The following is a 17,533-nucleotide window of genomic DNA, read 5'->3' on the forward strand; positions in this document are numbered from 1 at the left end:
GCAAAACAAAATGATCTCTACAAGAACTCCCAGAAACTTTTTGAATGTGTGGATTTGGATATTACTTGTTCCTTAGCAAAATCAAAAAATGAGAATCATTATATTTTGACCATTCTAGACTTTTCAAGATAATGGTACCAATTCTGGACCAAGGTGGTGTGTATTATTAGTTACACTGGATCTTCCAATAGAGCTCACTGTCTTCTACAAGTAGCAACCAAGTTTCCAATTTTACTTCCAACTTGTTACAGCAAGTACACAGATTGCTCATAATTAATGAGCTAATGGTGACGCAAATTCCCTGAGGGGAATGTACAGCTCGAAACAGTTCATCGAACCACCGCGAAAATTGGAAGTTATTATGTTGTCAGTGGGCATGATTTGTGGGACACACAATACATCCTGTGTTTACAACATGAAGGTTCATACTGCCACTCAGCTCTTGTGAAACTATCTACTGTGTGTGAATGACCTCGCAGTTTGACTTTGCAACATCAGCAAGAGGCAGCAGCAATGAACATGTCAGAGACATAGCAAGCAAATGACTAGAAGTGTGGAAGCATGTATAGGCTTGTAATTATCAGTCATTCTTCCAGCACTCTGCTCAATGTGATCACACATACATGTAATAGCGGTAAGGAGTAAAGACTTTTACAACAAACTGAATTACGTATATTGGCATTAATGTTCCCACACCCCATAACTACTCATCCTGACGCATCCTGAAATAAATCCATGATATGTGTAACACTTACTAGTGCTCAAGAAACATGATCAATGGTACATTACATTTCTACCAAAACCCTATGAATCAACAAACACACACCTATGTTTTCTTGATACATAATTTGCAATTTAAAGTATTATTTCTAGAGACCGGATTATATGCATAATAAAAACCTTAAAATATGCATGAAACGTGCTTAAAAATGTATGAAAATTGATGAAATATGCAAGAACAAATAATAAAAAAAACATGGTTACTGTGTGCATTATATCTCAAAGTCGAACCTGTGCCTATCAATTATGAGGAAGAGCACTGGCCACACGAAAAATCTGTACATTTAGAAAGCTGACATCATTTTCCGAATACTTTCTGGTAGAGGTTAGGAAGGAGACCTTTCTGGAATTATTTTATAAAAATTTGCAAAATGGGGATGCATACCATGTTTCAAGACCTGTTCCTTCTTTGCTATTGTTGTCAGTAACAAGCAGATGTGGTGCGAGTGAGTCGCAGCGAAAAAATCGATATGTACTGGACCAACTTCGAAATATATCGCATGCAGAGGGGCATGCTCAAAAACTCCGAAATATTTTATTTAAAATACAACATACAATCATAAATTTTTTTGAACAGCATTAACTTTTAGTTAATACTATTGGACCAAATCATTCACAATTTATTTTACATTTTTCTACTACTGTAAACATAAACAACCACGTACTGTTCCAAATGTTCGGTAGTAAGATTGTGTCTTTGATCACTCAGAGCATTTTTATAAGCAGAAAAGGACCTTTCTACATCAACTGAGATAACCGAGCAGTATTTGAATTTGGGTTGTTGTTGTTTTTTTTTTTTTACATGTTCCATTGATCAATCGCACGGTACAGTAGCCGTTATCATGTGGAACGTGTCAAGTCCACAAGCAATGCACATATGAAATAAGATTTTTTAACACAATACTAAGTTAAAGAGTAATATTTCTATTATTTACCCCATTCCATTAAATTGCACAAAATGGATATACTATACTTATATATTTATTTACTCCTCTTCAAGAATTCATATATGGTATAGGAGGAGTTGTCAAGGAGATATGATTTCAATTTATTTTTGAAGCTATTACTGCAGTCTGTCAGACATTTTATTTCATCTGGTAATTTGTCGAAAATTTTTATAGCAGCATATTTTACCCCTTTCTGTGGCAAAGATAGGTTGAGTAAAGGATAGTGTAAGTCTTTCTTTTTTATGGTATTATAATCATGAATGTCACTGTAGTTTTTAAAGTGGTTCATGTTGTTGTGAACAAATTTCATTAGTAAGTAAATGTACTGCAAGGCTGTTGTAAGAATTCCCAATCTTTTAAAAAGATGCCTACATTATGTGCGACTATGAATCCCGTAAGTTATTCTAACCACTTTCTTTTGAGCAGTGAATACTTTTTGTCTAAATGTTTAGTTACCCCAAAATATTATTCCGTATGACATCAGAAAGTGAAAGTATGCAAAGCATGTTAGCTTACTAATTTCTATATCCTCAAAATAGGCAATTATTCTGATTGCAAAAGTTGCTGAGCCTGGTCGCTTTAGAAGATCCAAAATATGAATTTTCCAATTAAGATTCTCATCTATATGTACACCCAAAAACTTAGTATGCTCTACCCTGTCTACTGACTTCTGTTGATGTGTTATATTTATTGAAGAAACTGTACTTTTTGCAGCAGAAAATTGGATTTACTGTGTTTTTTCAAAGTTTAGAGCAAGCCCATTCGCAGAAAACCAATTAATGACTTTTCCAAAGACCTTATTTGTATAATTTTCAATTGGAGTTTCTTTAACTGGATTAATAATTATGCCTGTATCATCAGCAAACAGTGTAAGTTCAGCTTCCTGTTTCAGATAGGAAGGGAGGTCGTTCACATATATCAAGAACAGAAGGGGACCCATGATTGAACCATGTGGAACACCTAATGTAATTTCATCCCAGTTAGATGAAGTGGCAAACTTATTTAAATCACTGGACCTATGTAAGGAAACTTTTTGCTTCCTGTTCCGTAGGTATGACTCGTATGCTATTCCATTTATACCGTATAGTTGTAATTTCTGTAACATAATGTCATGGTTCATACAATCAAATGCTTTGGAAAAGTCACAGAAAATTCCTATTGGTGACATTTTACTATTTAAAGACTATATTATGTGGACAATGAAATTGTATATTGCTGTCTCAGTGGAACAGCATTTTTGAAATCCAAACTGTGATTTACTAAGTATCCCATTACTGTTGAGATGGCTAACCACTCGAGTACATTACTTTCTCGAAGATTTTTGGAAATGCTCTAAGCACGGATACTGACCGATAATTATTGTCATCTGTGGTGTCCCCCTTTCGTAGAGAGGCCTGACAATGGCATATTTTAACCTGTCTGGGAAAATACCTTGAGTTAGTGATGCATTACATGTGTGAATCAGAACATCAGCTGTAATTGCTCCAATTGTTTTAACATCTTATTAGAGATTCATCTACTCCAACAGAACATTTATTTTTCAAAGATTTAATAATTTCACTTATTTCACAAGAGGCTGTTAGGTGAAAGTTAATGTGACTACATTTTTTCAAAACAGACTCTTCCATGTACTGTCTGGCTTTTTCTTTTGAACTGCTCTCACCAATTTTTTCTCCTACACTTAAGAAATGGTAGTTAAATACATTAGCTACTTGTGTACTGTTGGTTAGGATGCTCTCATTCTACCCCAGCAGTTACTTTTCGTGTCTCCCTCCTAACAACATTCCATATCGATTTGATTTTTTTACGGAGTTGTTAATTTCTTCTCTAACATATATATTTCTTGATTCCCTTACAACTTTTCTTAGTATGTTACAATAATTTTTATAGTGTAAAACTACTGCTGGATCTTTGCTAGTTCTTGCTGTCTCACACAGTTTTCTTTCCCTTTATGAAGACACTTTAATACCTGTAGTAATCCAAGGTTTCTTTGAAAAGTGTGTGGTGTTACATTTAGTAATTTTCTTTGGGAATCAATGTTCAAAAAGGGATACAAATTTATCAAGAAATGTGTTGCATTTATCATTAGCATTTGGCTCATTATATACATCTCCCCAATTAACATTTCTTAAGCTTTCTCTGAAGTGCTCTATAGATACCGGGTTGAGCGAGCTCACACTTTTACTTAATGGTTTCTGGACTCTACACCCTGTTAGGTTCTGTAAGTTAATCAGTTGTGCATCATGGTCTAACAATCCATATACCACAGGGAAAGCGTGTGTTATACATCCTCTTTCTGTACAAATACATTATCTATTAGCGAGCTACTGTCCTGCGCTATACATGTACGGAAACTGATCACCGATTCTAAGTTATATGTTGTTAATAACACTTATAGTTCACTTTCCCTATCAGAATTACTTAGAAAGTTTACATTGAAATCACCACAGATTAATAACTACTACTTTTTGTCCGACAGACTTTTTCATGAATAGCTCCCAGTCTCCTAATGGGGACCTGTAGACTGTTGCTAATATCAATACTACATTATCTAGCTGAAGTTCACATGCACAAAACTCAAAGTGCAGATCAACACAAAATTTGCTTACTTCTACAGTTTTGCATTTAACCCTTGTTTTATGAAAATTGAAACTCCTTCATCCATCCTATATCTACAAGTGTAAGATGCTAAATTATACCCACTTATACTGACACTATACATGCCCACAGTTACAATATGTTGGCACTTATTGTTTCTGGTAAAAGTTCACCTGTTGCATTAATAAAACTATCAAATTGGCACAAGGGTTCAAAGCCTGGATTATTGTTTAAAATGTTTTCGAACTTTTCTTGGGAATACCTCCGGCAATGAGGAGTTCACTAGAATAATTTTATTCATTAACTGAATAGATTCATTCAATGCCAAACCTTGAGTTTCAAGCTTTTTAATACTTGCAGGTATATGGGAAAAATGAGTACTAATCACAGCAATGTCTTTTTTAATACAGGAATCATTAAAAGCTTCCTTGCACTGGCAAACTGCCAACGTCTCTGCACTATCGAAATTGTTTACTATCCCTCTAATGGCCTCAAAATGTTCATTTAAAAAAACACAGCTTCAACCCACATACCCCAACAAGTTACCACTGGTTCGGGAGGTCAAGGCACGTTTGGTGTTTTTTTCATTGTACGTCTTGATGCAAGCAGGAGCCTTTAGAAACACTGTCTTTGAGGATGAAATCAGTTTATTGACATTCACAAATGTGGAACGTACTCCTTCAGCAAGGTGATGTACTCAATGAGCAAAGCACGTCCCATTAATCAAATTGGGATAAAACACTCTGAGGGCTTTTCCTGCTTTGATCATATAGGGAGCAGCATCTGAAATAAACACAAACACCCTTTCATCTGCAGAAGATTCTGGAAATATTTTTCTAATACCCTCATTCACAAATCTGGCAATCATAGGATGATCTACTTTTTCAATTTCTTTGCAGGCCGCTAAATAGGTAGAAGAAGGTTCTTCTTTTAAAGCACCAACAATTAAGTTTGCAATGTAAAGGCCACAAGTGTTTGTAGTTTCATCAACTGAAATCCAGATAATGCTGTCCTCGAGTTTATAGTGTATTTCTTCCAGAACATTTACGTAAATTGTCAGTATGTAATTTTTATGCAGTGTTGATTCATCTGGTATATATTATGATTTAAGCATTATTTGTGCAGGAAGCCTTTGAGGATAGGGTTTGTTTGTTTGTGAAGAGGAATGTTGCTTGCAGTGAATGCTTCACACACATCCATGTTCAACCAACTTCTTGTTTTCCTTTGGACAAATCCCTGGTACTGCAACTTGCTGGTCCTTTCTTCTGCATTCCTGTGATACGACGACTTGTCTTGACATGCTGGTCTATTTGAAACTTCTTTTTTTTTTTTTTTTTTGCGCGGAACGTTTCTCTCACAAACTTGACAATATAAAGCAATTTCGTCATATGTAAATGTTTCAGGATGGTCAGCTATCCATGAAATGACGTTTCTTTTTTCAGGCAACATGGCACACAACATGTTGTGAACACATTCAACTGTGTGTAAATGGAAAGCTAAACTGAAACCACGGACATGCGACTGAAAGCTTGATTAGTTTAATTCAACTGTTAACGACGCGTACGGTATGACAGTGGAGGGGATTAACCTGGATTAGCCAGTGCAGGAGCACTGACTGTCTGCCTGTTCCTGTTCCTCTTCTGTAATGATTTCACTATGCAGTGGCCTCTCGGTTAGTGATTGCATGCAGTTCTAGGTTGCGGTCAATCTGTAAGACATCAAAACTAGATCGAGCTAGAGACTGCCCATCTAAATTTTTAAAATATTGTAAACATAGGTGAAAATATGCATCGTCACTAGTTTTTAGTCAAAATATGCAGTAACCAGTGAGAAGGAGCCAAATATGCCAATGCATAAGCAACATCCAAATGCATATAAACCAGTCTCTAATTACTACTGTTAATAGTAAGGAGAGAAAGGGGAGAGGATGGCTGAATGCTCAATAAGTATATGAAAACATTTTATTTTAATATCACAGGCAATATCAACATATAATTTTTCAAATGAATTATTGTCCATCTGATGCCGGAGGACCTCGTCGAAAGGAAGATTTCTTCTGTGTTGCAGTATCACTTATGCTTGCATGCAAACTTCCAATACTAAAAGGGAGAAAAGTGAATGAATATCAAAGGCAACAGAGTAGCAAAGCAAAGTTGCAACACATACCATAAAATTAAATGTTTAAACTTTGAACATCAGCAAATAATAAAAATTTAAAAAAATAAATAAAAAAGAAAAAAATGCGGGTCAGTCAACTGGTCAAATATGTGGTAGGCATACATTTATTTGCTGACTATTCATACATTAAAATAACAACAACCACCTCCCTCTTCACAATCAAAAATATGAAATTTACATACCTGTTTACATTTATTTCAGCAGTTAAACTGCTGGAAGCCGACACATCATCAAGCGTCAGCTGAAACAATTTATTGCATTTACTGTATAGGACATTTAAAGCTACTGCTTGCTTTATTAAAAACATATTCTTCGACTTCAACATAATGTTTAAACAAATTGCAAAAATAACAATATATACACAAACTGAACTGAGTGATGCTGATAACTGATATAATTATTGCAAGAACACACACACACACACACACACACACACACACACACACACACACACACATACACACACAGTGTCGGACCACTGCAGGACATGCAGGAAAAGTGTCAATAAGGTTCTGGAAGGTGCCAACAGGGATGTGGAGCCATGCCAGCTCCAGTGCTGTGGCCAGCTAGGCTAGGTTTCACGGTCGAGGATCCATGGCACAAACAGCCTAATCGAGGCTGTCCCAGAGATTCTTGATCGGGTTTAAATCTGGGGAGTTTGGTGGCCAGGAGAGCACAGTCAACTCATCCTGGCCCTCTTCGAACTACACATGTGTAAAGTGAGCTGTGCGACATGCTCCTTGTCCTGCTGGTACATGTGAACGTGCCTAGGAAAAACAAATTGCAAGTAAGGGCGAACATGGTCCCCAAGAATAGATGCATACTTTCATTGCTGCACTCTCTCTTCCACAATGATAAGATCATCAAGGGAATGCCATGAAAACATTCCCCAGACCATAATGTTCCCTCCTCCCACGGACAACAGAATAAGGAGGTAAACCATTCTGGCTCCTGGTGAGCAAGAAGTTCTTCGACGCCTCTGTACGCCTTGATGTCGCTTTGAGAACTGTTGTGGCTGTGCGTGTAAAGAAAATAACTTGTTTTGTGTCAATTGTGAGCAAGGGTCACTGAAATTGGGCTGTGGCACAATGCATTAATATTGCTCAAAAGATAACAAAAACATTATTTATCACGCATTTCCCAAAGATGAGCAACAGTTCGACACAAACATGCAGCCAAAGTGAATGTGGTAACTGAACATGCACGTTCAATTCAATTTTGGCCTGAAGATTATGAATGAGATTCAAGAAACAAACTTCTAGGGTTACTTTCCAGAAGGAAGCTACTACCCAAAGCAATCGCCAGCACAAACTGACATGGAGAATAAACTACACAAAGCCAGAATGTAAGCAAAGAGGTAAGAAGCAAGAGCATAAATAACACTCCAATTAATTATAGCAAAAAAATTATCTTAAAATAAATTTTTAAACATAAAAAAGTGACCTAATGACAACACACCACATTACTGAAGCATCTTAAATCTAAGACGACGTGCAAAGCAGAATGAATTCGTTATTGGTGTCTTTGATTTCTCGAGCTCTAAGAGTTCCAAAAGATGAATGCTCACCTCTGCAACGGGGATGTGGAATGAATGTCACAATTCAGGAGAATACTCTAAAGAGACTCCTAGACATTTGTTCCCGAGTGCAAGGTGGTGATAGAGACAGTTTGTTGCCTTTCGAAAAATGTTTCATTACGTCAATAAGATCTCTCTTTGGACTTTTTGAAAGTCTAAAAAGTATGAAAGTCAGCTACATATTAACTTCCAGATTAAATGAAGATCGCTTGGAAAAATTTTCTCCTAGGGTATGAGGATTAGAAATAATTTGTATTTGAAGAGAGAAATGAGGTGTGTCTCCTTAAATTTCCAGGTAATGGAAGTGATACTTCCTTCTCTGGAAACACACCAATTACTGAAGAATTAAATGCAGAGTCTTTTTCAGTGTAATGTTGACCCAGATTCTGTATCCCTAAGTTTTATTACAAATTAACTCTGTATAAATGTTGTCGAGGGATCACCAACGCGAGAAATCCCAGAAGCTGTGAATGTCTAAGAAAATTTATTAACATGCTAGCTGAGTATTTGGAATTAACATGGTACGTATTTATTCCAATCTTCTATTAGTCCACCTCCTTCCCCCTGTCTCTGTCTAACCACCTCCTCCCATTCCTCTTTCTGTCCATGTCCTTCCCCCCCCCCCCCCCCAACCACCCTGTCAATATGCTGCTTCCTCCTCCGTCCATCTGCTCATTCCCTCTCCTCCTCCACCTCTCTCTGTTCATCTCATCTTATCCTTTTTCCTTTCTCTGTCCATTTCCTCGTCCCCCTCTATCTATGAGTCTCCTCCCCCCCCCCCCCCCTCTATGTTCATCTCCTGCCATTTCCTTTCTGTGTCAATCTCCTCCTCTCCCCTCTCTGTCCCCTAGCTCTGTCCGTCTCCTCCTATCTGTGCCTCTCTCCTCCTCCCCCCTCAGTATCTGCCCTCCTCCTCCTTTCTCTCCCCACATTATCACAGTCATCCAAACAAGAGACTGGCAGTTCTTACCCCATCAGTATTTCTTTCCAAATTGTAACCAGTGTGTGTACCAAATCAGAAATTTTTCCAGGGGTTTACGACGAGTTGTTTACAGACGGCTTTGCTCGTATATCTACATGTCAAATTTATTTCACACATATTTAACATATTTCATGCATATTTGTACATATATTTCGACTATATGTCTAGCGAATTTCAACCTGCAGTTTCATTTTCAGGCATCTTAATGTTTATATCGTATCTCCTGAACTACACGCTGTATAATGACATAATTTTGCAGGTACATAAAGTGGCATATGTGATACAGTCTGCAAAATGTGTTGTGAATAGAGTTAGTAGTAATGAAGTAATAAATTAAAAAATCATGCATGGTGTGGCCGTTTCTCAAGCATCTCTCTGTGTGTAATGTCATATCTCCTGTACCGTATGTCATGTAATGATACAGTCTTTTAGGTACATTCAGTGGCACATGCGATTAGTGTTTCCGAAATGTGTTGCAAATTGAGTTAGCAGCAAAGAAGTAATAAATTTAACCATCATGCTTGATGCAGTAGTTTTTCACGCATTCACTGTTTATGACCTCATACCTCCCTAACTAAATGTCGTACAGATCTCTTATGTCCATGATTTTGGTGTTCATGTTTAATTACAAAATAGATTACATGTATGTATGTATGGTCCCAAACTGGTGGTTCGAGAGGTTTGCAAGAAATAAGCTCTTGTCTAATAGAACACCTGACTCTCCATGGCAGTAATGGCAAACATATTTTCACATACTCTCGCTCATGCAGCAATCAAAACTGCAACACAAATGTTTTTCTCCGTCTTATAAAATACCTGCAAAATACGAGAGGTAACACAAACTATTGTCTTCAAAGTTCCTTCCGCCAGGACACAGTTACCTTCCAAATGATACAGATTTTTCTTTTATTAAAAAGAGACTAAAAACTAGTCATCACATCTTTTGTCTAAGAGATCAGTATGATGATGTTCTTAGCTGCAAGGAAAGTAACACTGATTACCTAACAGAAATGAACCACGAAAACTTCCATTCAACAGCAAACTTAGAAAAATGTATCACCCATAGGAAAAGAAATGTTGAAGGTGAAACAATTAACTAGCTGACAATGAGATGGATCAATACTGAGAAGGCTGAACCATTTGTTATCCAATATAAAACTACTTTCTCACCAGAAATGCCATTTGGAAAAATTAATATCCCCACAAAAAATGGAAACTGACCTTTAGAAAGTCTAGCTGATGTTCCACATGGTCTTCTTTATAGTACATGAAGACTGATCTCCATGGTGTGCGAGAGGGGGGGAGACCGCATTTTCTACTTGTACATTAAGTACTATTTAATTACTTACATTAATACTTGTGATTTTTTCATGTAAAATGGTCCTGCTTGTGTTTATTTGTTTCATAAAATTGCCTGTATTCAAACCACACAATATTTTGTCAACACCTTTCAGTCGGCAATGTGACTCACTCCATACAAAGCAGATTTTCTTATGGGAGAGACAGCCATTGAATTTTTTTATATATTTATAAAGTGCTGAAAACGTAACCTTAACATCAGTTTATTCGAAATATGCTGAAAAATTTTAGAGCTTTTTTAAAAATAACTCAATAACTAATTGTTTGTACTGAACATTTTCATTTGATGGAGTCAGTCAGCTTGGCTTCTGAATGCCCCATACATGCATACATATATACGCACACCCACTTTTATAATTTGTATGGATGAGGTAAAACTGTGTGGTTGTGCAGCAATTCTGGATGTTCTTCCAGATGCAGTGAAATACATTGCAAGTTATACTGCATTTAAGTACCAAAACAATGATAAATTGTTAGGTATTCCAGTAGCAAAAAGTGAATTAGAAGAGTCTATTGCAGACTGGATATCAATTACATCTCACGATGATCATTACTCTCCAATACGAGCACGGAAAAACAACATGTTGCAGTTTGAAGGAGAATTTGTTGATTTTAATGGAAACGGAGTGCGCAAACAAAAAAATGTTGTAAAGTCTCTGTGCTCTATTTTGAAACAGTTTCCACACAGTTATTGCTTTTTATGTAGGAACAAGAACATTCATTTAAGGATTAGGTCTCTGAATCAATAAGCAAAATTGGAAACTATAAAGAGATATGCACAAGGAGGAAGCTGCTATGGATTTCACCTTCATCTGATAAACGGCAACAGAAATGTGGAACAGTCTACACTACCATCTGTTTCTACACCAAACAAGTGAGTTATGTTTCATCTTAATTATCATTTCCTAATGTGTAATACATCTGTCATGCCACTTTATTTAATTTGTTCAACTATGTATTGAACCAAATTGAAAGTAAAATGAATGAATAACACCCCAAAGCAAGTGTGGTGCAGTACATCTACTGAATAATCAAACTGCTGTGCCATGCTATGCTGTGCTGCCTCACTGTGATGTCAGCGGGCTCCAGCCAATAGATCGCATTTCTGCTGGAATGTCCCACACCCCCATTCCCACCTCCAGCCTGATACCCCTTGCTTTCAGATGTTTCATGCCATACACACCAACGGTCACCTGACCAATTAATCTGGAAAGGCCATTTATCGTCACTCAGTGAATGTCCAATTGTGGTATTGGCATGCAAATTCCAGCCTTCACCACTGAGCTGACTGTGCCAGAACTGCTGTAGCAGCGGCTTAAGACTATGTCATACACACAGGATGCAGGCATTCAAATTTTCTCTTAGCTTCAGTGTAGGTCAGTCTGTCTAGCGTCTTGTACTCCACGATTTTCCTTTCGTTCTGGAGAATCCTGCAGTCAGGCGAGCAAGGCGAATGGTGCTCTCCACAGCTGACCCAGATAGGAGGCAGGGCACATGGAGTATTGGGAAGTGATGGGCGTCCGCAATCTCGGCATGTGACGCTAGAAGTACAGCGGGAAAACATATGGCCGAACTTCCAGCACAGGGGAGGGATATAGGGCTTTACATCACACCGGTAGACCATCACCTTGACCTTCTCGGGCAATGCATCACCCTCAAAGGCCAAGATGAAGGCACCGGTGGCAACCTGATTATCCTTCGGACTCCAGTCGACACGCCACACGAAATGTACACCTCACCACTCTAAATTGGTGCGCAGCTCATCATCGGACTGCAAAAGAAGGTCTCTGTGAAATATGATACCCTGGACCATGTAAGTGATGGTTACAGAAATATCCCCCAGCTTGTCACAAGCAAGTAACTCCCGTGACTGGGCAGAAGATGCTGTTTTGATCAAGACTGACCCAGATCTCATTTTGGACAAGCCCTCCACCTTCCCAAACTTGTCCTCTAAATGCTCAACAAAAAACTGAGGCTTCATTGTCATGAAAGATTCCCCATCAGCTCTCGAATATCTAAGGTACTGGCGCGAATAAGATCCGCTGCCATCCTTAGCATGACGTTCTTCCCATGGTGTGGCCAGGGAGGGGAATAATTTGGGGTCATACTTCTGTGCGTTGAATTGAGCTCATGATCGCTTAGAGACTGCTGGTGTTTCACCACCAGTAAGAGATGATGGACTACGCTTCATCATGTGCCATCCGCCCTGATGCCACCCACTCTGACCAGGGGCGCTTCCCACAGGCGCAACCCAGCCGTAGCAAAGGCCACCTGGCAGGATGGCCATTGCCGGGAGTCCCGATACCCCAGAGGATGGGCATCTACCCCTTGGCATACATAGGGAGATAATGGCGCAGGCTTCAGCAGAGCGATCCCTGTGTGGTCGGGGGGCTACAACCAACAGGGTATGTGGCAGCCCCACCACAACGGACTGGCTACCGAGCTGGATATCAGGTGCAAAGAAGTCCATGGTCATCGTCGACGTAGAAATTGACACTGCGTAGTGCATGGTCGAAAATGAACCCAGGAAGGTGTGCTCGCCCAAGAGATGGAGAATGGGCAGGACTGCAATGCAGCAACAAGAAAGTAGGCTAAAGATCTCAATGCACGATGGACACGATCCACCTTATAAGGCACCCTTCCCCAGTTGGCTCGCTCTTCGGGAAAATCCGAAGAATGGAGATCAAACCCTACAGAGGACCATAACATAAAGGCCGAAACGTGTGAAACTCCTTTCAGTCACTTCGTACGACAGGCAGGAATACCTCGGGCCTATTCTAAACCCCGGACCCACAGAGGGATTTCACAACCTTTAACTGAGGAGGAAGCACGTACTGAATTATCTGCTCAAAAACTTGAGAAGCCCTCCCATGCTCAATATTTATTTTGCAATAATACTGACCCTCTATGAGCAGTATTGACAGTCTGTACAATATATTGAAGGAGACTAGAGAGCTTTAAACAATTCTGACACACATTCACTATATGGCAATGTATATTGTACCATGTAAGGGCAGTGATGTGCAATAAACAGCAGTTCCTACTGAGATCAAGAGAAATTCAATTCACACTGAATGAATTTCTGCAGAGAAAGGAAAAAATTAGATGACAAAAGATCAGGGCGTGTGCTGGAGTATGTATATTAAAGCATCATGCAGTACTTTGTAAACAGGCACAAACTTCATTTCTCAGATGCCATATACCTCATTGTCCAAAATGGCAGAGGGAACTGAAGCCCATGTGTCATGATAGTCAGCAGAAAAGTTTATTTTACTTATAGCAGTTTTCAGAATTGGCAAATAGGATCAGGGCAGCTGTCCTGTCAGCATAAATGTTTTTCTTCCTTGCACTCCACAGACATCAGATCACATAAGCTTTCAATTAGTAATCAGTAAATAATTGTTTTATTTTTATTTATTTATTAATTTTTTTTTTGCAACAGTTGTTACAGTAGAGGACACACAGAAAACACAGCATGTGTACACAATAATTTACAATTTCCTTGTTTAATTTTTAATTAGTTTTTGTTGTTTATGAAGCTACGACACAGTGAATGAGCCAGTGGCCCATTGAAACATGTACTGGAAGATTTTCAGGCTAATTTCATCTATTCTGCATAATTTCTGCTTGTGTTTTGCAAGGCAAGCAACAATACACATGAGTTCCACATTTTTGCGCACCAACATGTTCACTACAAAGGCATGAATATTGCGCAATTGTATTGTGCTGTTCTTGGCCTTGCACTTTCCTGCAATATATTGGCACAATATTACTGCGCATACATATTAAGTGTGTGAGGGCCCCATCACAAAAGGTGTTCAATAATGTTGAAATATGGTGCCTGTTGAACTTAGCAGAGTAACAAATTATTCACATATTGATTAAACCATTCTTTAAGAATGCCACTCTTTGAATTGGGACACAATCATCTTGGAATCAAGTGTCCTCCTCATAGAACTAAGGTGGTTGAAATTCATGGGTGATCTCTGCTAGTACCCACAGTTTCATATTTTAAAACAGAGGGTTTTTTCATTACTTCGACTATGATTTGTGTGTGTGTGTGTGTGTGTGTGTGTGTGTGTGTTGACTGGAGGGGGGGGGGGGGGGGGTTCGGCACTGCCTATAGTTGCACTACGGAATATTCTCATGCAAGTTATCACTTTTATAAATTAAAATTAAATTGTCTGCTAAATTTTTACAAAAAAATCTACTAAAATTATTAGACGGAATGTGTACAAACTTTTACTTACATTTCCCAAAACTACAGCTCCCTGTTCTTTGTCTGTATCCTCATCATCATCATCATCATCATCATCAGCTTCAAGAACCTGAACTACTATACTCTCTCCTGAGAGTGTCAATGGAAGACTCTTTGTGACCTTGACCGGAACAGGTGTCTGTGCTGGTATAACCAACACTTTATCATCGTTTGCCTGAAATGTACAGACCACATGAAACTGCCAAATGACATATTAAAGTATTCAACATTTTTAATATTTATTTCAGTAAAGAAATAAGAACCACAGCAAAGTGAATTAGTAGATAAAAATGAAACACACAAAAGAAGTTAGGAAGAAAACTGACAGAAAAATATGACAAAAGTTTTAAAAATATTGATTTCTTGTTGGTTTTATATAGTTTTATGTTATCTCACATGAAAGTGGATGAAAGTGGAGGATCCTCGAGTCTGTCTTCAGTTTTCTCGAACCTCCCACCGTCAGTGTGTGTCTCTGGAGTGTACCAGGGCTTCACAAAGAGGACTCGTGCTTTCGTCTTCGTGACAAAGGGTTACAGTCCTCAATGTGATACGTTATTATGCGACACACGATTAAGGATATGACGAGACCCAAACTAGGACTACAGTAACATTTTCAACAGTCTCACTATCCGCACAGGTATAAAACTCCGTACCGACTCCCCTCGGCTGTACTTCACCGGTCGGTGCTCGGCGTTAAGAGTGCATTCGGTATTTAATCTGGGCATACAGGGTTCATATTCGAGCCAGCTGCTTTGCTCCTTCGGTCTTTGTAATGCGTTTCATTTAGTCATCCCGAGTATCGTCCAGCCGAAACAGGAATAGGGTATCCATAGTCATTTTGGCCTCGCAACCACAGAACAGAAAGAAAAGTGAGAAGCTTTCAGTTTCTCGCTTCGCTCAGTCGTGTGCGAATGTCACTACAGGCAGTACCGATCCCACTCTCTCTATTCCGTGTTGACGTACATCGAGACCGTACCTGCCAACCTGTTACTAAAGTGTACTGCGAGGCCATTCGCGTGTGGAAGGCGTGCAGTATTTTCCCGGTCAGCCTCGATTTTCTAATGTTCTGTCAGCACGTCCGTAACTGAGAAATACTTTGCTCCGTCGAAGAAGTCCAGGGTGTCATCGACACACAGCAACGGACAGACATCTTCCTTAGTGATATTGTTCAGTACCCGAGATCTGACACAGAAATGCCATGTGCCATCTTTGCTCTTCACAAGGACTGTCAGAGAAGACCATCGAAGAGGACCGAGGACACACTAAACATTCAATGATGTTACCTCGCAGCATCATCTCCACTTCCTCCAGGATCATCCGTCATTCTACCAGAGAAACTTTATACGAGTGCTGGCCAATCGGTGAATTATCCTTAGTGTCGATACGGTGTTTTACCATAGGCTGCTTCCCTGGCTGCTCTTCACTCGGGATTTGAAAGCGTCCGAAAACTGATGCAGAAGGACCACAACTGACACTGTCCCTCGGTGACGTCAGGTCCTATCGGCAGTTTGATACTAGCTTCCTTCCCTGTGTCGTCTGTAGTGGTAGTAGAGCACGTTTCTTCACCGGTGTCACTAAGCTGACCCTCCTGGACTGGTTCGGCTATCTCTGAGCATGTACCTTTAGGGACGAGTTGTGGCTGCTCGTGACACTCCTTGCCCATCTAGAATGCTTATTGTCACTACCGGTTTGAAGATTTCTTTCGGGAGATGTCTCGACGTCGAGGAAGGGGTAACGACGACTTCGGTGGCGAACAAATGCCCGGAAGCAATCTTTGTTATCTGTGGTTGTTGAAACAGCTTTATCAGTCTGGAGCTCTGATCTTCCACACTGTGATGCCTGCAGCAAGTTTCCCCTGAAAATAATATCGTGACTTTGTTCTGTTTAAATGACAAATTTTAAAGGCTGTGTTCTGTTATCGATAGTTATTCCTGCAATACGTGTTCCTGTCAGCTACACATATTTCCTTTTTGTGACTTCCACACAATTATTTTCATATCACAGAATGCAGTATTCTTTAGCTAGCAATAAGCATTGGCATAACAGAAAAAGAAGCCCCAGAGTTCACTAGCACCTGACGCAGTCGGCCGTGAATGATGTCAGTGAGTTTTCCTGACATCTCGATAACTGTTGTCCGCAGACGATTTTCATCTGTGGCAGCCTTTCGGTGGTTAGCCGAGTGGCCAGTACCTCCGTACAGTGACAGGAAATGCCTATGGCGTGTTGGGGAGTGACCCATTGTGGATACAGTGATTAGCTTCGGTCCACAGATCGACTGTAATCGTTTGCAGTTGACTGGTACGAATAGCACTGTTGTGATTGCTGATGTCTTGTGGCATAATAGTCATCTAATAGTCTTCTTCCGCTGCAGTAGCGTACAAAGTATCCACGCCACCAACAGTGAAAACAAACTGTTTGTTGTCCTCCACCCTCAAATGTCTGTTCTTCTGCAGGGCATTTTACATGGTGGATTAGTTGGTTGTACCTGTGTTAGTTGGATGCTGGGTTATCATCTGACAACAGCAACATAAGTCCAAGTCCATTTTTCATGGCACATCCCACAGGTGGTGGAGATTAGTGTCAAAGAACAATACACTTCTCCTTCAACATTTTCTATTACCTCCTGATGTATGGGGTCTACATTACTGGTCACCAATTCTTGAGTGTACTTGGTCTGACAGTTCTGGCTGCCACAAAATGCTGTCTCTCTTCTCTTACAATCTGGTATATGAGAGTAGTGAGATCATGGTGTTCTTCTTTAACTTCCACAGGGACTACTTTCAGGAATCAACCCTCTTCCTTTCTATTGCTTTTCCTTGATGTGCTTGTACCACTTGATGAATTCTTCTGTTGTT

The 17,533-nt window shown here is 39.4% G+C and overlaps 1 protein-coding gene across 1 annotated transcript in view; it reads right to left on the reverse strand.

The window, feature by feature from the left end:
• Nucleotides 1-6,272: 6,272 nt before the first annotated feature.
• LOC124555466 (heat shock 70 kDa protein 14-like) overlaps nt 6,273-17,533 on the reverse strand; it is a 201,466-nt gene continuing 190,205 nt past the window's right edge. The window contains exons 8-10 of the mRNA XM_047129389.1: nt 14,671-14,853; nt 6,686-6,744; nt 6,273-6,424 (exon numbers count right to left, since the gene is read on the reverse strand). Of these exons, the coding sequence (XP_046985345.1) occupies nt 6,334-6,424; nt 6,686-6,744; nt 14,671-14,853 (333 nt within the window). The 3' untranslated portion in view covers nt 6,273-6,333. The remainder of the gene's footprint in view (nt 6,425-6,685; nt 6,745-14,670; nt 14,854-17,533) is intronic.

This window comes from Schistocerca americana, chromosome X (genome assembly GCF_021461395.2).
Source record: "Schistocerca americana isolate TAMUIC-IGC-003095 chromosome X, iqSchAmer2.1, whole genome shotgun sequence".
Lineage (NCBI taxonomy): Eukaryota > Metazoa > Arthropoda > Insecta > Orthoptera > Acrididae > Schistocerca > Schistocerca americana.